Source organism: Eublepharis macularius, chromosome 2 (assembly GCF_028583425.1).
Source record: "Eublepharis macularius isolate TG4126 chromosome 2, MPM_Emac_v1.0, whole genome shotgun sequence".
Lineage (NCBI taxonomy): Eukaryota > Metazoa > Chordata > Lepidosauria > Squamata > Eublepharidae > Eublepharis > Eublepharis macularius.
The window spans coordinates 125,500,917-125,522,953 of NC_072791.1; the positions used below are offsets into that span (position 1 = coordinate 125,500,917).

The 22,037-nt window shown below is 41.9% G+C and overlaps 1 protein-coding gene across 1 annotated transcript; it reads right to left on the minus strand.

Moving 5' to 3' along the window:
* Nucleotides 1-489: 489 nt before the first annotated feature.
* LOC129324563 (vitamin D 25-hydroxylase) lies at nt 490-21,361 on the minus strand. Its single transcript, XM_054971883.1, has 5 exons — nt 21,137-21,361; nt 10,420-10,561; nt 5,435-6,067; nt 2,205-2,534; nt 490-1,347 (listed from the first exon to the last, which is right to left on the minus strand). The coding sequence occupies exons 1-5, from the start codon at nt 21,359-21,361 to the stop codon at nt 1,169-1,171; spliced, it is 1,509 nt and encodes a 502-aa protein (XP_054827858.1). The 3' UTR covers nt 490-1,168.
* Between the last annotated feature and the right edge of the window lie 676 nt (nt 21,362-22,037).

Genomic DNA, 22,037 nt, shown 5'->3' on the forward strand with positions numbered 1-22,037 from the left:
GCAGATAATCCCTGTCTCCAGGCAGTTTTTACAAAATGTCCACAGATTCACCTGAGAGAGGTAGAACTTTCACTCTGAACCACTAGACCTCTCCCAGTAACTTCATGAAGATGTTCGAGAACACAAGATATAAGATGGAATGCTGCAAAATTCAATCCACATTTGAAACAAGATACACTATTTGGGCATATCTTTGTATGGTAAATGTTAGGATACCTCATGCATACTAGAAGGCTAGGCATACGATGCATCATCAAGAACACAGTCCAGGACATTATCTAAAGGTATTTTCAGAATGTCACAGCAGAACCTACAGGATTCAGATACAGCAAATGTCTGTCTGAGGCTACTTCCACACACAGTGGATAATGCACTTTCAATGCTCTTTAGCGATCATTTGGAACTGGGTTTTTGCATGTGAAACAAAAAATCCACTTCCAAAGGATTGCTAAAGTGCATTGAAAGTGCATTATCCAACGTGTGTGGAAACAGCCTGAGTTACTTCAAAAGCTGTAAGGAGCTTTTATACCCCAGACCAATGGAAAAGTTGTATATTCTGCCTGGAGTTAGTTAAATTGGAAAAGGAAAGCAGCAATCAGCCCAGTCCCTGACCAGGAAAATTAAGTGTTAATAAGCCAAAGGCTGGGCTAATTTTCCTGGGGAGTAAGAGGCTATGTGGAATTTTCTAGAGGGCAGCTTCTAAAGAAGTTTAGGAAATGTCTACTACAACACACCCTATTCACCAAATACCACCAAATGATATGGAGCATATTTTCGGCCATACTCTACCCTCCATTACCTTCTGGGAAATATATCTAGGACATATGACAGGATTTAAACCACATTTTCCTGAAAGAAGTTTGAATGTTATGGACTAGAGCATCAGTTACATACCTCTGACCATTAGGCAGCTTGCCCTTTGAGCAATTACATTGATCTGAAAATTTTTAGCACAAATATGAACTGCTCAGCTGGTAAAAGACCACCACAATGTGAATCAGCTACTTCTGTTTTGAACCTTGTGTGGGCAGACTTTGTTTTACCTCACTGGTTTCAGTGCCTAACTTTTAATGTACTTTATAAATAATACTAATAAATAATATTAGCTAGTTGTTTGAATCTGTCCACACTTAGCCACTATTTCAGAAGGTTAGGATATATTTTGCATTCAACATCGTCTCTCCGCACAGATAAGATATGGATGAGGTTGTAATGTCATGCCTAATTTTGGTGTAAGGTTTGGAATCAAAGCACTAGGAAAGTGCAAATGGAATCGTTGAAGCAATGAAGTAAAAAATAAAAACATTTCCATTCTGGCCAGCTGTTCTCCTAAACAGTGTCTTTTCCCTGAAGAATAAAAAAAAGGAAAAAAAATTAACAATGTGTCCTTCATCAAAAATACATGTATAATTCAGACATAATGACGACACATTTTTAAAAACAAAATATATTTCTGATAAGCCATCATTACCCTACGATTTCCATCAAGTATGTAACATTCTAAAATGGAAAACACTGTAAAGAGAACAAAATGAACTCTGAATTTGATAGAACCAGCATCAGACATTAGTAACAGTAATACAATATTAAAATCACTATTGTTGGTAATTATCTTATAATTCAGAATCCCTGAACTCTATTTCTAAATATTGTTATTTCAGTCATTAATCCAGATTTCATCTTACATTGCTTCTAAATTTCTTTATTGCCTATTAAAATTCTGTAGATATCACACAAGATTTAGAATTTCTAAAACATAAATAAATACCAAAATATTTGTAATAGACATGTTAGAGTACTTCAGAGGAAAAAAAACTTTTCATGTACAAAATTGATATATTGAGTAATGAAATTATTGGGATGATTGGAGTGTCTTTCTGGGAGCACACTATGCTAACACAAATGATGCAGCAACCAAATAACCTATTTCAAATTAATGTATCAATTGCAGGAAGATCCAAGTGTCTTTCCCTCAGCTGAGAAATGTAAGGAATAATGGGAAATATAAAAATAATGGGAAATACAAAAATTAGAACTATTGTATTGACAGAGCAATTTGTTAAATAACCAATTACAAAAAAAATTAAGTGGTGTAATTGACATAAAACAGGATATTTAGAATATTTGGTGATTAGATATATTACATCATGCTGACCGAATTTTATTTATTGCTTCTAGCTTTATGGATAAGCATGTGCTCTTACCTAATGAAAAAGGAACAAACGCTTCCTTCTTGACAAATTGTCCCGAGCTGTCCAAAAACCTCTCAGGCCAAAAAACTTCCGGGTTGCTCCAGTACTTTTCATCAAAATGTACAGAATAGAGATTAGTAATTATTGTAGTGCCTTCAGGGATGGAATAACCACGCACAACTGTATCCTTAGAGGTTGCATGAAAAATCCCTAATGGAACTATATTACAGAATCTTAAAATTTCATGTAGGACTGCCTCTGTGTATGGCATTTTGCACTTCTCTTCTAGGCAAGGAGTTTTGTTTGGCCCCATGATTAAATCAATTTCTTTATGCACTTGCCCTGTTAGACAAAAAAGCTTTCAGTTTATTGAAAAATAATTTACACAACAGTGTAGTCATATTATTGATTCTAAACAATTTAGATATAAAATCTTGGTATACAGTATCAGCAGAGCCCTTCTCTACTTTATTCTTCTAATTTGTCTTATAATTACATATGTAACAAACTTGCCATTTCTTGTCTATTATTGGCCTTTTGGCCCCACTGTGTAAAACACTTTTTTCCTCTGAATATAAATGTGTATTTATAGCTAGCACATTAGAAAGCTATTTCATGAGCTCTGGCCTGCAAAATGTTATGGTTGCTCTACATGTTTTAATTTTGAAGGCATTACAAAACTTTCTTGTTTTTCTTGCAGGAGACACATGGCTACTCCTTCAGGATTAATCTCACCAATCCGTGAAGGCATCTTTCTTCTAATACCAAGCCACTCTGAGATTGTTCAGAACACAGATCCCATCCCACTGGCCCCTTGTTATTAGCTCCTTTCTCCAGTCTAGCCGTGGCATTATGTGAATAAGTTGCTACTCCTGCAGTTGGAGAGACATATGCAACTGTAGTGGCCAACTGTGATTCCAACACACATATAATGAAAACCCAACTGCTCTTAAAATCACATTTATAGCACATAGCATCCTTTTCCCCAATGGAAAATCCTATTCACAGAGGAATTAATGCACAACATTTAAAAAAATGAATTTCTTTTTTCAGAAAGGCAAAATAATTCTGCTATGATCATTCTCTTTGTGTTACTAAGTCAAAGAAACTTTGAATTAGATCAGGGCAGGGAATCTAATAAGATAACAATTAACAGTATACAGTTCAATAAAGTTCTACAATCAAGTTCTGATGCTTCATTTCTTTCCTGTATTATTCTTGTTTCATCAGTTCTGAAGATTTTCTTAAAATTGCATGTCACAACATTTCATTGATATCCTATAAGCACCATCCAATGCTGTCAATCTTGTTGAATTTCCTTTTTGAATCAATGCCTCAACAGTCCACAGCCACAAAGAAAACTTGTGTCTCTAACACAGCTGTTTAGAAGTCCACTTGTGGTGCCTAAAATGTGGATACTGTACACAGCCTTCGGCATCTTCCAAATCTCATCAGCATTGCTCTGAGCTTTGAAAATATCCAGACTGGCTATTTCATCCAATGGGAGGGAGGCAGAGGGAGCTTCCTCCCATTGGGTGAAATAGCTGGCTTGGACTTTTTCAAAACTCAGAGCAGGGCTTTTCAGCGCTGCTCTGAGCTTTGAAAGAGTATCCAGGCTGGCTATTTTCCTCCCATTGGGTGAAATAGCCAGCTTGGAGGTTTCAAAGCTCAGAGCAGGGCTTTTCAGCGCTGCTCTGAGCTTTGAAAATATCCAGGCTGGCTATTTCATCCAATGAGAGGGAGGCAGAGGGAGCTCCCTCCCCTTGGGTGAAAAAGCCAAGGGCATTTCCCTTGCCCTTGGATCAGCTGTTTGGCAGGGATTTCTCCACCAAACAGCTGATCCTGGTTTAAATGCCCGTTTCCCTGCTGCTTTGCAGGGACAAGGAAAGGGGCATTTAAACCCTTGACCCGAAGCTTCCCGAAGCAATACCAATTGCTTGGGGAAGCTTTGATTCGGGGTTTCCGAATCAAGCCCAGCATGCTGGGCCTGATTCAGAAGTCCCGAATCTTTGCAAATTGGGTCCGATTTGGGTATTTTTCTCAAATTGGAAACCCGAATTACACACCTCTAGTTGGCGGGCATGGGGCCAGGAGGCTTCCCTCTGGTCTATAAAGGAGGATGGGTGGAGGAGCTCAGCATCTCTGCTTCTAATACCACCTGCCATCCCTTGGATTTAATATTTTGCTGCTTGCATTTCTAATTGTTCTTGCTGTGGCCTTGGAGCAGCTGGTGGTCAACAGAGCTAAGAAGGAATTTTACCCAAGGTTGCAATTGGCCAAGGACTCTAGAATTTTCACCTTCCTCATAGCAAAGAAAACCTTACTTTGGTTTATAAAGTGTACTTTTAAATAAGCAAGTAGCTGGATGGCATTCAGGCCCTAGGCTGGGGAACATAGTACAGGATTATGCAAGGATAGTCTTCCTGCATAATCCAAAAGGGGGTCCCCCTAAATGGACTCCAGAGCACAGGGCATAGCAACCACTCCAGAGCAAGCATGCTAACCATGCTCCCAAGAGGCTAGTGATAGATATGAATAGCAGTCTCTGCCACCACCACCACCTCCCAGCAGGTTGCAGAGTTCACTGCTAGCACTGAGCTGGCAGCAGCACCTGCTGTGCCAAAACTTGTGAAATCTGTAATCAACAACATTTTTGCCTTTTTGGTTTTTAACTGTATTTATATGTTTTAATGCCTATTGAGCATGTTATTGTAACCCACCCTGAGCCCATTCGCGGGGAGGGAGGGCTATAAATCGAATAAATAAATAAATAATTTCCCTACTCCTGTGTTCTGTCTCATGCTTTTCCCCTTCCCTCTTGGCTGGCCTCCACTCTAGGCACAAATATATTTGGATGTTTCACAGAAAGGCACATATAACAACAATAATAACTAGCAAATCTTTGTGCTTCTTTCCAAATTCCTTAAGCAGGAATCAGTGATTTCCTCAACATTCAAGCTTGATCTTTCCAACCACATAGTGCCCTTCCCCCTAAAACATATAACATGTCAGCATAAAACTTTTTTTCAGTATACTTCCACTACACTTTAAAGATTTCAGAAAATAGAAAATATACAATTTTTTTAGTAAATAAACAACATCTGGATATAGTATGCCTATATATTGTACTAGCTGCAGTAATAATGAACTACACAAGTTAGCACAAGATTAAGATGAATAATGCCAAAACATTGTCTGAAAAGCACATCCTTCATCATACAGATGAGTATATAAAATCTTACCTTGAATATTAGGATAAAGAGCCATGAATAACACTGCCCATCTTAGAACATTGGTTGTAGTTTCTGTTCCAGCAATCATAATTTCTCCAACAGAGAAAATTAAGTTTTCTGTTGAAAATGTGGACTCTGGGTCATCTTTATTTCTATCCATCTCATCTAAATAAGCATCTATGAAATGTCGAGGTGACTGAGGTTTCCTATTCTCTGAGGCACGTTCAATAAGATGAAGAAGAAATGTATAGACTTCAGCTGCATTTTTAAAGAGTTGTTGGTGTTTTCCAAAAGGAAAGGTACCAATCCACGGAAAAGCATTATATAAAAAAGCTGCAGCACTAGCTGCCAATTCAACGTTTTCACTAAATATTTCAATCATATGTTGAAACTCAGTGTCTTCATATGTAAATCGTTCTCCAAAAATAATCAAGTTAGTAATATTGGAAACTGCACTTGTTATCAAGTGTTTCAGATCAACAGGTTTGCCTTTATAGGTATCAATTGCCTCAAGAAAAATAATTGATTCTTCCGATATTTTGCATTCAAAAGATTTTTGACCATATCCAAAAATCCGAAAGCTGGTTACAGCTAATTTGCGATGCTCTGTCCATCCTCTGCCATATCTGGAGTTTAATAAACCTGAAACATACAAGTATCAGCACAGTTAATGAAGGATATCATTTAGTTTCTCTTTCTTTCTACTGTGTTGTGTTTCTGTATTTTGGAACTATACCTATATATAAAGACAAGCTGATAACATGAATACACCCATTTCAGAGAAGTCAGTAAAATTAAATTAGATTTAGTTTTAATGACAAGAATTGTGCATTTGGATTTTAGAGATCCAGGTTCAATATCTATTTAAATTTAATATAGCTAGGTGTATTGCAGCACTTCAAACACAACATGTGGATAAATCAGTTATTTGAAAGGCAGACTTTTAACAGCTCAGGTCCCTTGTAAGAACAAACTACTGGAGATATATGGTATTTTGCAGTACCTTTTCATTTACAAACATCGAAAGCTAGGAGGAAATCAGAAAAATCGAGATAGACAATATTAGACCAGCTACATAGAATGACTCAACTACACATTCAAAGACGCTTTTAGCTCATCTTTCTTGAACATCTTTCTTCATGGTGCATAGCAAACCATTTTTGTAAAAGATTGGAGTGTGATGTTAAGGGGTGGTTATCCCCTTTAAGCAGCCCACTACTGGAGGAACAGGAAAGCTGCAAGCCTCCCTGAGGGTGCAGACCTAATACTGACCAGCTTGGCCAGGCACCTCTTACTCAGGGCTCACTGGGCAAGCATGCCCTCTTTCCTTTGGGTAGTGGGGTTGGGGGCAGGAGTGGGGTCCATTTCCAAGGCCATTTCTCCCCCCTAATCCACCTACCACCACCTACTTTGTTTTTTAAAAATAGTATTATAGCTGCAGGGATAAGTAAGAGAAACAAGGAGACAGTACATATATTGCATACGAATAGTCTGCCATAGATTACAGCTATTATCTAGACTAACATTTACTAGGCTGAAGGACTTCTGCTCACAGACCACATTTTCCCTGAACCCCTCATAGCAGTATAAAATTTCCCTCAAATGTCCTTGTCACCCAAGTACAGGATTTCTGGGGGCATTTGGGGTTGTCATGGGATGGGAATGGCAAGAAAAATGCATTTTGTGGGTGGAAATCCTTGTCTGAATTTAAATTTACTAACATTTCTTCAACTGAAATAAATTGCATACTATCCACAACTCTTTGTGGAATCAAGGACTCTAAAAGGAGAGTCCATCTGAAGCCAATATTGTGGACGGAATGTATGTATGATAGATCTTATTGGGAGAGGGGTATGTATGTTGACTGCCAAAGCATTCTGGATGTGAAGGGTGCTAGGGTGATGATACGTAGTTCTTTGACATAATCTTCTTAGTACTGTTCTCCAATGTGGGCCCTTCCCCTTAGTTCAAGAAAGTGGGCAAGAACCTTGATTAGTGGGACTTGTAGTTGGTAGGCGGTTATCCCTTGAAGCAGCCCACTGCTGGAGGAACAGGAAAACTGCAAGCCTCCCCGAGGTGCAGGCCTAATACCAAGGATGGAAGTAAGTGTGACTCTCTTGTTTGATTGTAATTGTGAAAGTGACTCTCCACAAGCTGTAGACTGAATACCAACCCTATATCTCACTATTCAATCAGCAAAAGATGCAGCAGAAATCTTGGATTGCTGCCTGACAGCTGTGGTCAAACAAACTGAAATTCAACTCAAACAAGACAGAAGTGATGCTCATTGGGAAGACCTTAAAGGACATTGTATTCCTCACTTGCAATGAAGTTCATTGGACCCTTGCAGACAAGAGCCTAGGGGTTATACTGGATCCAGCACTATTGCTAGAAAAGCAAGTTAAGGCAGCTGCAAAAACTGCTTTCTGTAACATCAGTATAGCCTGGAAAATGGCCCCCTATCTTGACCATCCAGATCTCTGCCAGGGTTACATCAAGATTCGACTACTGTAATGCACTGTACATAGGTCTCCTCTCTATGTTAACTCAGAGACTCCAGTTGGTAAAGAATGCTGTAGCTTGCTTATTATTGGCAACTAGGAGAAGAATGAATATTATTCCCATTCTTCAGTCACTCTACTGGCTACGTATCAGCTATCACGCTCAATTCAAGGTATTGACCATCACATACAAAGCTTTTCATGACCTTGGTCGGGCATGTCTATGGGACCACCTCTCTCCCTATGTTCCTCCATGGCAACTTTGTTCATCTGAACAGGGCCTTCTGCAGGTGCTACCTTGTACACAGTCAAAATCAGCTGCCCATATACATGCATTCTCTTTGGAAGGTCCCACCTTATGGAATGGTGTCGGAGAAATAAATTCTTAATACTTAAATTAGCAGAGTTTAGCAGAAATGTGCATTGGATATAATGAGAACAGACACATACTCCAGTTTAGCTCTATAGAATAGTTTACTACGTAAAGGATAAAAATAGGGTAGAAAATAAGAAATGGCTGACTACATCTTTGCTAGTAGAAGGTAAACTCAAGACTCAGACTGTTACATCCTTAGGCAGATCTTAGACTGAAAGAGACTAAACAAAGAGCAATAAAAGTGGTTATATGCAAGTGGTTATATGCAAATAAATTTACTAATTAAGTAACACGAACAGTTTAACTCTTTCATGACTGAATGTAAACTAATTCCCAACAAATGGCCTACCTGAAGAGACCAGGAATGTTCTCACTCTCCTGGCATTCCACAAATGAGACAAAACTGAATTATTCAAAGGGGCTTTTTTACTCAGATAGGAGAGCTGTACTGTAAAGAAGTGGTCTCAGAGGGATGCATCAGTAGAGGGATTGGGACCACAGGCTTTACTACTAAGTGGTACTGTTTGCTATCTGTTGCTTTGTGTATGATCCCACCTGGTAGTTCTAGTTTGTTTTATATTGTATAATGTATCATTCTTAGAATTGCTTATACTCTGTTTCAGCATTTCTCCAACTCTGAGATTTCAGCATGTTTCAAATCCTTGCAGATTTGCATTTAGAGAAAGGTTCTTGAAATTGACTGTACTTACTGTGTAATCTGCCTTTAGTTTCAGTGAGAAAGGTGGACATAAAATAAAATAAACATCATGGTAGTAGATATATGAGTGAGTTTTGGAAGCTTTCAGTCACACACCAGTTTGTAGGGACTAGGGGTGTGCACTTCAGGTTCCTAGTTCGGGAAAAAATCCCGAACCAGGCCCAATTTGTAAAGATTCGGTATTTCCGAATCGGGGCATGATGGCCCTGATTCGGAAATAACAAATCAAAGCTTCCCGAAGCAATTAGGATTGCTTCGGGAAGATTCGAGGCCTTAAAGGGTGCCCGGCCTCCCGCCCTCCCACCACCATCCCACTTACCTGGGGCAGTCTTCTGGCGCCGGCGCAAGTGGCGCCAGCGTTCGCTGCCGCCCTGCCAGTCGCCGCTTCAGCCTCTGCGGTGGCATGGGCAGCACTGGCACTGGTGCCAGCATTCGCTGCTGCCCTGCTGCTGGCCACTGCTTCGGCCTCTGCGGTGGCACGGGCCGCAGCGGCTGCGGCATTTGCTGCCGCCCTGCCGGCCACCGGTTCGGCCTCTGCGGTGGTGCGGGAGGCAGTGGCAGTGGCACTGGCATTTGCCACTTCTCTGCCAGCTGCCATAGAGGCCGAAGTGGTGGCGTGGGCGCTGGCTGCATCCTTCCCCGCTGCCCTGCTGGCCGCAGTGGCGGCGGCAGAAGTCCTCCTCCGGCCTTCAAGGTAAGTGGGGTTGGGGGAAGGGGGCTCAGGGGAGAGGTGGGAATCTCTCTTCGGTATGCTCCGAATCATTTCAAAGCATACCGAAGTGATTTCTGAAAACCCGAATTTTTGAGTTATTCTGGATCGTTTTCCTGCTTCAGGTAAATCCGAAGCGGGAAAACCAAATCTTTTCTCCGCTGCACACCCCTAATAGGGACATCTGAACACATGCCCTTGTTCAAACTGGACACTGTATATTTCCCATTAACTAGGATTTAAAACAGGATTAAACCATTTGCCCAGGCATCTCCATTTGGACATCATGTTACTTTGGAGCTTGATTCCCAAACTATGATTCTCACACTTAAAGTTTTCACATGAAGAAGGAATAAGCGTGAATACAAGCACATGCAGGCACAGCAAACAAGCACATTTGTGGCAGTCATGAACACAGAGGTTTGTTGTGATATCTGAACAGCAGCCAGTCTTTCCAATTCTACTCATCAACATAGAGAAAGACCTTCATTTTTGATTTATCACCACTACACTCTGCAGAATTAAAGTTCTGAAGGCCACATCAGAAAGCACAGATCATCAATAAATATTATTTTAAGATTATTTTCTTATGGTAAAGTATGAGAGAGATTCAGAGGCAGATGTTTTACAGCAAACATTTAATGTAATAACCATCCTGTATAAAATCACACTTGTTAAAATAGCACATACCTCCCATATTTGTCAGCTTCTTGAACAAAGGAAGAGATGGTCTGTCTGCAAAAACATCACTTTGCTGGATAAGGCATTCTTTTACAGCATCATAGCCATTCAGTACAATAGCTGATATACCGCCAAGATCAAGACTAAAGATCTTCAAAAAGAATAAATAATATTTAATGACACTTGCAAGACTAATGCTAAAATAAGGAAATGTATATACACAATTCTAAATGTTGTTTCTTCTTCTTCAGCTCATTTGAGTATGCCTAGTATGCCACATAAAACTATACTGTGCCCATAAGGTTTTTGGATTGTAGATATACAATACTGCTTTTTGTAGGTAAACCACATAGAACACATTGATGATTATTGTTCTATAATAAAGTATTATAGTTTGTATCCACTCATTGATACAATCTTATACATTCAGTACTGGTTCATGGCAAAAACAGCCATGGAACAATATAACAATGGAGAGTAGCATTTTCGCCCCAGTGGTTCCCTGGTTTGCTTGTCTTGATCCTTCACCAGCTGGCTGTCCTCCTTCCTGTCTCCCTCTCATTGTAATCCAAACAGATTGTCTCCGATGTTTTCAGCAGTTGCCACCCAACAACTGGGACAACAACTGCCCTCGACAAAGAAATCAAAGTCCTGCTGGAGAAATAAGAAAATGGCCCAAGCAGACCAGGAATATCTTCATTCCTAGCCTTCTCATTCCATTTTCACCCTCTCCTTCCTCCAGCTATAATGAGGGGGACTTTACTCACCAAGGGCAGCCTTGTCCCAGTTGGTAGGGATGGTGCTTGTCAAAAATATTGGAGAGTGTTTTCTAATCAGACTTGGATGAGGAGGAGGAGGAAGTGTGCCTCTGCTGCTTGGGTTCCAAAAAGACTACAGAGGTGCCACAGCCCGTCTTGAACCTGGCAAGAATGACATGGCAGGAAGTATGCTTTCCCCATTGCTCCTGTTATTGCAAGGTGCCAAGATGGACATGAAGTCCAGGCAAAGATGGGAGGAGACATATGCCCTCCCTGCTCCTTGGAGAAAGGTAACAGAATCTCTTGTTGCAATGAAATAGGTTGAACTTGTCCAGTGGGAACTATATTTAATACGAAAGAGGCTAGCCCCCATACCAATCATGAAAGCAGCAAAACCAGACTGTTCACAGGCAAGTCTCTACATGCTCAAGGGTTTCCTTAGGTGTGCAAAAAATGTGACTATGTAAATTAATCAAAAATATAAAGACCAGGAAATAGTGAGAGCAATTGAAAGTCAGATAAAGGAATAGAGCCAGAGGATGTAGATTTACTCTTCCCAGGAAGAGCAGATTTTGGGAACGGGAGGCGTTCCCAAAATCACATCCTCCTGTGATTTCTCGCAGCTCCCAGCTTTTCATACTAAATTTTTAATATAGTCCCAGATTTGTGTGTTTATGAGTTTCTTACTTATTTCCATATAGGAAATTGTGTAATTGGCAGTATGCTTCTGCAGCATTAAGGGAATTAGTCATGGGATGAAGCACCTCTTACTGGAAGATGCAAGGAATCTTATAATTGTTAACAGACTTTTTTATTGTAGTTAAGCTGAAAGTTAACCTTCCAATTTTCATCTATATGCAACCCTCTTTAGCACAAAATAAAAATTGCTATAAAGCAGACACAACCATGATTAGCCAACCAACATAAAACCAATTATTAGCTATGATTTTTACACCTTACTAAAGATACGTTAACATTTAATAACCCATGCCCCTACAATTTTTAAAGAATTACTCTCAGTGCCATCAATGCTGCACATACAAAAATCTCATTGGACAAATTGGCTACCCATCAGTTACTGTGCTCAGTTCAAAGTATTAGTTATTACATACAAAGTTCTTCATGGCTTTGGTCCGGCATACCTACAGGACTGCCTCCCTCCCTATGTTCCTCCACAGCAGCTTCGCTCATCTGAACCGGGTCTCCTGCAGGTGCCAGGCTGCACACAGGTGAAGCCAGCAGCAGGCCGTACACGGGCTTTCTTTGTAGTGGCCCCTATCCTGTGGAATGACCTACCTGAGGAAGTCAGAAGAGCCCCCACTCTCCTGGCTTTTCATAAACGATGCAAAACCGAACTATTCAAAAAGGCTTTTTACTCAAATGGGAGGGCTGTATTGTAGGGAAGATGCTTCGCTAATGAGTTAGGGACCATAGACTTCATCGCTATATTGCCTTACATATTATCTGCTGCTTTAAATATGTATTCCTATGTACCACCGGTGCTCCATATTGTCTAACATTAGTCCTAGAATTTATTATGTTCTGCTTCAGTATTTTTTCTATTCCGAGTTGGATTCTTGGTAATACTACGTCTTTTAAACTTGTATCTATTTACCCTCTGGTATTGTTTATGAAATGTCCTTGATACTGTATTGAAATGTCCTTGATACTGATTGTACTAATCTCATACTGTGTAATCCGCCTTGAGTCTCAGTGAGAAATGCAGACTATAAATGACATAAATAAAATAAAAAAATAAATACACTAGAAAATTTTTTAAAATGCATTATTTATTGATATTTGAAATACGTATAGACCTCTTAATCATTAATAGCACCTGAGGTGATGTATAATTGCTAAAAGTATAAACATTTATGAACACAATATTAAAACTCAAGAAGTAAACCAGAACCAATAAAACATAAGGAGACAGAACCAAGATAACCGTAAAACAAAAAGAACAGCAAAATCAAATTAATCATTAAAACAGCAAATAAAATCTAACTAAACAGGGATAATGATTAATTAAAATATAGTGAAATGGGGAAGAAAAAGTCTTTGATGTCAAAAAATTTCCCAAGAAGATGCCAGTTGAAGAGAAAGAGGAAGGGCATTCAAAACTTAAGAAATAATCAACCCAAATGCTCTATTTCTTGTGTTTACCCACCTTACTAGAGATGGGAACGGACCGGCATTTGCCTACGGACCGCCGGTTCGGGGTTCATGGGCTTCCACAGACCACGGTCCACGAACTTTTAATGGAACAGGCCCGGTTCGAGAACCGGTTCGAGAACCAGTTCGAGTCAGAAAAGGCCTTGGTTTTCCCACAGATTTTCACTTCAGTCGACTTTCCCCACCAAAGGTTCTCATGTAATGCTCCTCGATTATCACTTTTCCAAAGAGACAAACAACAACTTCCCCTCCCCTATTCTGACTGACCCTTACCCACCCTTGGGGGAAGGAGAGAGACTTGTGCTTCTGTCCAGGAGAGGTGGCTGCCCACAAAACCCACCTACATGGGGCTGCATCGACAAGAGATGCCCTCCCCGGGGGTGGGGAGACCAACTCCCCATGATGGGAAATGAATGGATGTATTTGAGTGAAAGCCAACTCCGCAACAGGATCATGTAGCAATTCAAAGGCCCCTTGCTGGAATGGAAGGCACGGGAGGGATGGAAAGGATGTCTTCCACACCTTGAGGGAAGGAAACTAATGCTACCCTGTTCAGAGGGAGCCTCTTTGGGCAGTGGACAACGAGTCCCACCTTAGTGACGTGGTGTGTCAGCTTGCTTGCTATCAAGCAAGCTGACCTGGGCCACTGTCCTACTTCTCACTGGACTTTGGGGATTGACCCTCAGAGGGGCCCTTGCGCTCGCGGGAGCAGGACGGTCGCCAACAAAACCCACTTCACCGAACGTGATGCAGTCCATCAAGGAAGCTCATCATGTGCCTTAGGCTGTTTTGTCAGCATACAAATCATATCAAGAAAAAGAAGAGGTACTTAGAAGGTGCCAGGTGTCAGACTGTGGCTTACTAAAAGTTGCAATCCAGCCTATCTCTTGCAATTAGACATGAGTCCATTGGTTCCAAAAGATTTTACTGAATATAAATAACCATTATAGTCCACTGACCAAGATGCAATATCTTGGCTGGTACACGAGTATTGTTACGAATGACAGGCAAAGGTTAAGGTACAGAATAGCATAGCCCAGCAAGTCCCATCCTCCCCCCATAGTTCTCAAAACAAACGGCTTGAAGCTGAGAGAGTGAAACTTTCCCAAGGCTGGAAAGGTTGTAGTCATAACATTCCTCTTCCTTGAGATAACTGTTATTGGACTGCTTGCCACCTGCAAAAGAAGAGCTTAAAATACTGACAGGATTAAAATGGAGTCTCTTTGGTTAGATCACATAAGGAACATAGTCAGACCTGACATTTCTGCCCCCTCTAAAATGTCCTTCCCCCAGGTTTGAGAGGGTAGAGATTGTGAAAAGTTTTTACCAATCTAGGAGCATGAACATGAATAGCCTCCACCCACTCATCAAACCCAGAATTAAAGTCCTTCCATCTGATGAGGTAAAAAAGCTTATTACGTTTGATTTTAGAGTCCAAAATTTGTTGTACTTCATAATGGATTTGGTGATCAATCAATGTTGGTATGGGAGGAGCACGGGTATGCCATTGATCTGTTGGGGGGACCCTTTTCAACAGGCTGATATGGAAAGTAGGATGGACGTGACGGAGGTTCTTTGGTAAATCAAGTGCTACAGTCACTTTGTTGATGATTTTACGAACTGGAAAAGGTCCCAAATACTTTAGTGCTAATTTACGGCTAGTTTGAGCGACTTTCAAATTTTTTGTAGACAAATAAACAAGGTCTCCTGGATGCAATTCCCATTCGGCCGCACGATGGCGATCAGCATATTTCTTATAGTCCTATTTAGCTTTGTTAAGATGTTGTTGAATGAGAGTCCATTGTTGAGCTGCCTCCCCCCACCATTCTGAAATGTCATTGGAGGCTGTTGCGGGGGGAAGAGCTTCAAAAGGAAATGGTTTAAAGTGATAGCCATAAACTACTTTAAATGGTGTTTCCCCGGTGGACGCATGCACACTGTTGTTGTAAGAAAATTCTGCTAAAGGCAATAAATCAATCCAATTGTCCTGCTGGAAATTGATGTAGCAATGGAGAAACTGTTCTAATAATTGATTAGTTTTTTCTGACTGTCCGTCGGTTTGCGGATGGTGGGCGGAGCTTAAACTTTGTTCAATTCCCATAAGTTGCATAAGCTCCTGCCAGAAGTTGGCAACGAATTGTCCGCCTCGGTCGGATATTACCTTTGATGGAAAAGAATGGAGTTTTACAATATATTTTAGAAAAATATCCGCCAACCTTTTTGCCGAAGGCAGAGTAGTGCAGGGAATGAAGTGGGCTTGTTTTGAAAATAGATCCACTACAACCAGAATGCAGGTGTGATTTTTGGAGGGGGGAAGATCTGTGATGAAATCCATAGAAATAATTTCCCACAGTCTACTTGGAGTTTCAAGGGGTTGTAAAAGTCACGGGGGTTTGCCTTTTCGCGTTTTGGCGCTGAGGCAAATAGGACACGAAGCTACATATTGTGAAATGTCTTTGCGCATGCCTGGCCACCAAAATTGTCTTTGGATTAGATGAAGGATTTTTAAATATCCGTAATGGCCAGCAGTTGGGGCATCATGACAGCGCTGCAGTACTTCTTTTCTTAAACTATGTGGTACATAAAATCGATCACCCCAAAGCCATTCCCCTTGTGCAGATTGAATTAATTTCTCTTTGGGCGCATTCTCCCCCTCCTTCTCGACTTCGCTTTTCAGTTTTTGTCTCCACCCCTGGTCTGAGTGAGGAGGCTGTGTTGTGCGGCTGCGCGTAGTAACCACACCCCCCAGTTGGGTAGGCAAAAATACTGTGTCTATTGTCTCCTCCCTCCTGCTTTTGAGTTGCGGCATGCGCGAGAGGGCGTCCGCTAGGAAATTAGTTTTGCCAGGCAAGAATTTGAGGGTGAAATTGAATTTTGAAAAGTATTCCGCCCATCTTAATTGTTTGGCGTTGAGTCTCCGAGGACTTCGTAACGCTTCTAAATTTTTGTGATCTGTCCAAACTTCAAAAGGATGGCGGGCCCCTTCCAGCCAAAGTACGAGTTGGGGGCCCCAGAATTAAAATCCCTACAGGGTTTAGTAGACGCGCTCGAAGCGCAATATAAAAACCCATTAAAGGAAAGCAGAGCCCGAACGGAATTACAATCAATTAAACAAGATAGCATGTCGGCTAAAAACTATGTTACAAAGTTCCGACAGCTAGCCGCCAAATGTCCAAGGTGTGAGGAATCCACCAACATAATTTTGTTCAAGCAGGGCATAAATCCCAATCAGGCCCTTATGCAAAATAATCCCCCCACTCTCTTAAGTTAAATTCAATTAGCCTGTAAAGTAAAAAACCGTATGCAAAAAGTGCGTCTTGTAAAACAACAACAAACGGCTTAAAGCTAAAAGAGTAAAACTTTCCCAAGGCTGGAAAGGTTGTAGTCATAACATTCCTCTTCCTTAAAATAACTGTTATTAAACTGCTTGCCACCTGCAAAAAAAGAGCTTAAAACACTGACAAGATTAAAATAAAGTCTCTTTAGTTAAATCACATAAAAAACATAGTCAAACCTGACACCAGGGAAAGGGCTTGTCGTTGGGAGGAGGATAATATATGTTTGTAAAGCTCAGTCATCATGTGCCTTACACTGTTTCATCAATATACAAATACAAACCCACTATTTAGGGAGTGAAAAAGGCTTAGAAAGAAGTGAAGCAGACCAGAGCCCCCCAAAACCTGCTGCCAGTGGTCCTAGGGTAGGTGTTTCACAGAGGCCAGTAGCAGTCTTCTCCCTGCACCTCAAAAGCCAGGCTGGAAATGTCCCCCCCAAGTCACCCACTATTTAGGGAGTGAAAAAGGCTTAGAAAGAAGTAAAGCAGACCAGAGCCCCCCAAAATGTGCTGCCAGTGGTTCTAGGGTGGGTGTTTCACAGAGGCCAGTAGCAGTCTTCTCCCTGCACCTCAAAAGCCAGGCTGGAAATGCCCCCCAAGTCACCCACTATTTAGGGAGTGAAAAAGGCTTAGAAAGAAGTAAAGCAGACCAGAGCCCCCCAAAACCTGCTGCCAGTGGTCCTAGGGTGGGTGTTTCACAGAGGCCAGTAGCAGTCTTCTCCCTGCACCTCAAAAGCCAGGCTGGAAATATCCCCCCAAGTCACCCACTATTTAGGGAGTGAAAAAGGCTTAGAAAGAAGTGAAGCAGACAGAGCCCCCCAAAACCTGCTGCCGGTCATCAGAGAGTGGGTGTTTCACAGAGCCTAATAGCACTCTCCCTCCGCTTGCATCTCATCAGCAGCCAAGAAAGAATGTGTGGGAAAGAAGGCAAGAACTCAGGGAGACAATGCCCAAAGCTGCCTTGCACCCACTGTGGGTCTGTGCGTGGGGTGGCATCAGATAGAACCCACCGGCAACCCAGAAAAAAGGAAGAGATTTTGGGGGGGAGGGGGGATTAAGCCCGAGAAGAACCCAAGGACTCAAAACACAGAAAGAAATCAGAGTAACCTGATAGTGCGGTAAAAGGATTTTTTAAAAAGTGCTCTCAAGAAAACTAGAATAGAAAGGAGAAAAAAATTAAACAGGAATGGAGAAAAGAGTAAGCTCTCTTGCAACTGAAGCCCCAAAGCCCCAAGGCACAAGCCGCACTCTCACAAAAAAACCCCCTTCCCCACAGCAAGCAGTTGCTAAGCTAACTTGCGTCCCCGTGCCAGCAAAACGGAGTGGAGCTTCGGGCGCTTTGTCTTTTATGCAGAAAGGCTGGTGATCTCTGTTTGGCTGACAGAGCTGCCAATCAAGGTTTCCTGGGCTAAGATTGGTGTGTTCCAAACGGGGAAGGTGGCTCCACACCGCTGCCGAGGAAATTGTTTGAGCGGGAATCCTGGCATGACGGGCCAACGGACACATGGACAGAAAGCCCCAATGTTCGGCAGTTTCGTGAGAAAAACACGTGCCCACGGGCCGCGTGTTCGCGAAGGACGAACTGGGTAAATTCGTGACGAAATTAGGTCCGTTATGCGGACCGTGCCCATCTCTACACTCTACCTCCCAAGACTGGGTGACATGAAGAAGGACCTGTGACACTAGTACCCACACAGTAGTGTATTTGCTAATCAAGGGCTTTTTCATTATGTTTTGCAACACCTCCCCTCACTACCCTTTTGGTTTGTTTTCTTTTGCTTAATATTCCTGCACTGCCTTGGCAAATACTAGGAGATTTTGTAGGTGATGCATGCAGCGTTCTCTCCTTCTCCTCCCCTCCTTTGCCCTCCTTCCATTAGAAGGGGAGAGAGGAGTTCTGTTGGTACTTGGCATCAGACAAAATGACTGTTCAACACATAGCTTCTCTGACCAAGCCAAGCTACAAAGGTGTGGGAATCAACAGGCATAAGTAGCTTCTTAGTTGCTTGCCATCCAAAACAAGCACTGCAAACACCACTGAAGGGACTCAGTTCATTCATGACAAGTAGTGATGCAGGAGGTGACAGTTACAGACTGTACCCATCACTTCTCAGATATGAACTGTAGGTGCTAGGTCTGCTGAAGCTGTGACAAGGGTACTGGTCACTTTCTCTTATCCCAATCTATTATACAAGGTTGGTGTGGGATAAAACTGAGAAGAAGCAATGCAGATTCCAACCTGAATGCATTTGGAAGAGAAGATAAAAATACGATGGAATGATTATTCCTGACAAGTGTTGCTCTAGACAATTAGCTCATGTATTCTTCATTCTCTCCATTCCTGGCTTTCAGGTGTGGTGGTAGAAAGTGCTATAAAATCATAGCTGACTTATTGTGACCCATGATGGGGTTTCAAGACAAGAGACTAACAGAGGTCTTTTGTCATTGTCTGCTTCTGCAACCCTTGTCTTCATTGGAGGTCTCCCATCCAATTACTAACTAAGGCTGACCCTGCTTAGCTTCCAAGATCTGACAAGACTGGGCTTGCCTTTCTTGTCTTGGCTTGCCACTGAGTGGAAAGTTAGTGTGCCCATCCTTCATATTTCCTGTAAAATTTTGGTTCTTTAACCATGATAGTGGATTGCATTTCTAGGTGTGCACTTAATATTTAAGGGTGTGCCTTAAATCTAGTTTGTATTCACACACTCATAAATGTAAGCATTGAATAACATTCTTATCAGGAAGGTGCAATTGGCTTGCAGCACCTGTTAAGCATATGCCTGCAGGCATGTTTGAATTTGCCTCTGCACAATGTATAAAGTGACCAGACATTATGTATATATAGCAGTACAATAAAAATAAAATTCTTCAGGGTTTACTGATGTGAGATTATTGCATTTTATATTGGGGAGGGGAAAGTAACATGGAAGTACTTAACGTGTGTCCCAGAAGCTAAAGATAGAAGACTCAGTTCAAAAAGTTCAAGAAACACTGGCTTAGCTAAAACATGTTTTCCTCTTCATATGAACAGTAGTGTTATATACTGGTATATAATATGAAGTGTCCACTGACATCTTTTCCATACAAGAACACAGTATCTTGACTATCCTCTCAGGTGCATAGTCTCACCTACATTTGACCATGGCACCAAGACATTTCTCTTTAACATCAGTAGACACTTTATTGCAGTTGGATGTGCCATCACTGAACAATACAGACAATGAAATAGACAGGTGGTGGTGAGTTGTTGTGGCTAGAGTATCTGCCCAGGATCTGGGTGATCGAGGTTCAGATCCCCACTCTGAAATGGAAGCTCGCAGGATGACCTTGGGCTCCCAAACACACCTAGCCTAACTTCATCAGCAGGGCTGTTGTGAGGATAGGAGAATAATGAAAGCCACTGTAGGTCTCCATTGGGAAGGACAGGATGTAAATGAAGTAAAAAAATTTTTTTTAAAAAATCAACTATTTTAAGCACCTCTTAAGCATCTCTTTCCTCACAATCATCTCTGCCATGCTGGCGACCCAGTTAATTTTTAAAAAGATAGATTTAGGTTGCCCTTAAATGTCAACTCTGACAAGTTGCAGCCCCCACGTGCTCATTTTAAGATCTGGACTATGTGTAGGCCGAGAAATAAACTCTTTTGAGAGTGCAAGAAGAACAGTGCTAACCCAAAACCTTACACAAAGTCTTCCCTCCTTTATTTTACAGATTATGCAAGTCCTTGAGATTTTACAGAACCCTGGAATGGGAGATCTTCACATTGTTGCCTTTCTCTCACAATTCCTTATTGTATAATAACTGTTATACAGTTCTCGTGAGTATATTGTAGATACAATGCATTTTAAGAATTACGTGCCAAAGTACCAAGGTTCATGCTGAAATAGTGAAAACAATCCACACTTATGTTTGATGTAGTAAATATTTAACACTTTCTACAACGAAGTCCTGTTCATTTCAGAAGAAAATTCTTAACTAAGGATGCTTGGCTGGCATCCTGCCCTCCTATGTGTGTAGAAACCTTGGGAAGTGCAACAAAAACATAATATGACTTGCGTTCACACCAACACCATGAGGTAGTCCTCTATCATTTCAATTTTACACGCGTTGGGCAGAGAGCGAGCAGCTTGCCCCACGAAGCCGTCAGACGGTGGAACTGGAACTTGAACTGAGAGCCAAGTGCAAAAACCACGAGGATCGAGAATATTATCTTCATGGCTTAAACTGTTATAACAATGCACTGTTTAATCATTAATCAGGTAACCCTGGTCATTCTCAAGCAGCTCTAGGATTCAGCGTCTAGCAGCAGCAGGGCTTAGCCTTGGACCTCGCAGAGGCGGGAAGGAGGCTGCCTGCTCTGGAAATGTCATCCTTCTCGCCGCTGTGCTGCGCTGCCTGCTGCCCGCTCGCACGCCCTCTCCCCAACGCCCCCTCCCCAGTCCCTCTCAAGCGCTGAAATACCTGCCCGTGGAGCTCGCTCTGCCTCTTCATGTAAATATGAGGCTGTTCCGACGCCAAGGAATGGATATTGCCGATGAGAGGCAGCCTCGCTGGGCCAGGAGGAAAGCCAGCCGGCCGCCTCTGTTTCAGCAGCTGTCTCACCACCAGCGACAGGACCAGCAGCAACAGGAAAGCGGCGGCGCCCGCTCCTACGGCCGCCGCTGTTCCCGCCCGGCCCCCGAACATTCCCGGCTCGTCCTGAGCGCCAACTCCCAGCACTGTCTCCGCCTCGCCACTGTGCTCTGCGCCGCCACATCGCCCAGCGCCTCCTGATAGGACGCCGGCAAGGCCTGTCGTTTAGAAACTAACATGATTGGCCAAGCATACGTGCCGTCCCCCACTTTTCCCCGCCTCCTCTCCTCGCGCCCCAGTTCCAACGGATTACTGCTAGGTCTGTGAGAATTTTCTAGTGAAGAAACTTTGTAGCTGGCTGTGACGTTTCCCATTGAGCTGTCTGTTCTAGCGTAGTGTCTCCGACTCGCCCAACCCTGAGTCAAATTTATTTACTTCTCATAAGCTTGCTCAATAAGTAACCTCGTGAGTCTTTGACTCTTTGCATAACATATTTGAATGGAGCAGAGAAGATTAACTTGGAAGCAAATGCTGGTCAAAAATCCAGATGCCGCTTTGAAAGTCTATCTGCTATGAATGTAGAAGTCTAGAAAATTCCAATTTAAAAAAATCAGTAATTTTCAACTTTTTTGGTGTCTCTAACACTTTCAGCTGCACAATAAAGCTTATACATAGGATTGCCCTCGAACGAAGGTTTAAAACAGAATGAAAATAGTAAGTTTTTAAAAAAAATCTGGACAGGTTCTTGGTTTTGGAATATTTCTTGTTCTGAACCCTAAATTTCCTTCCT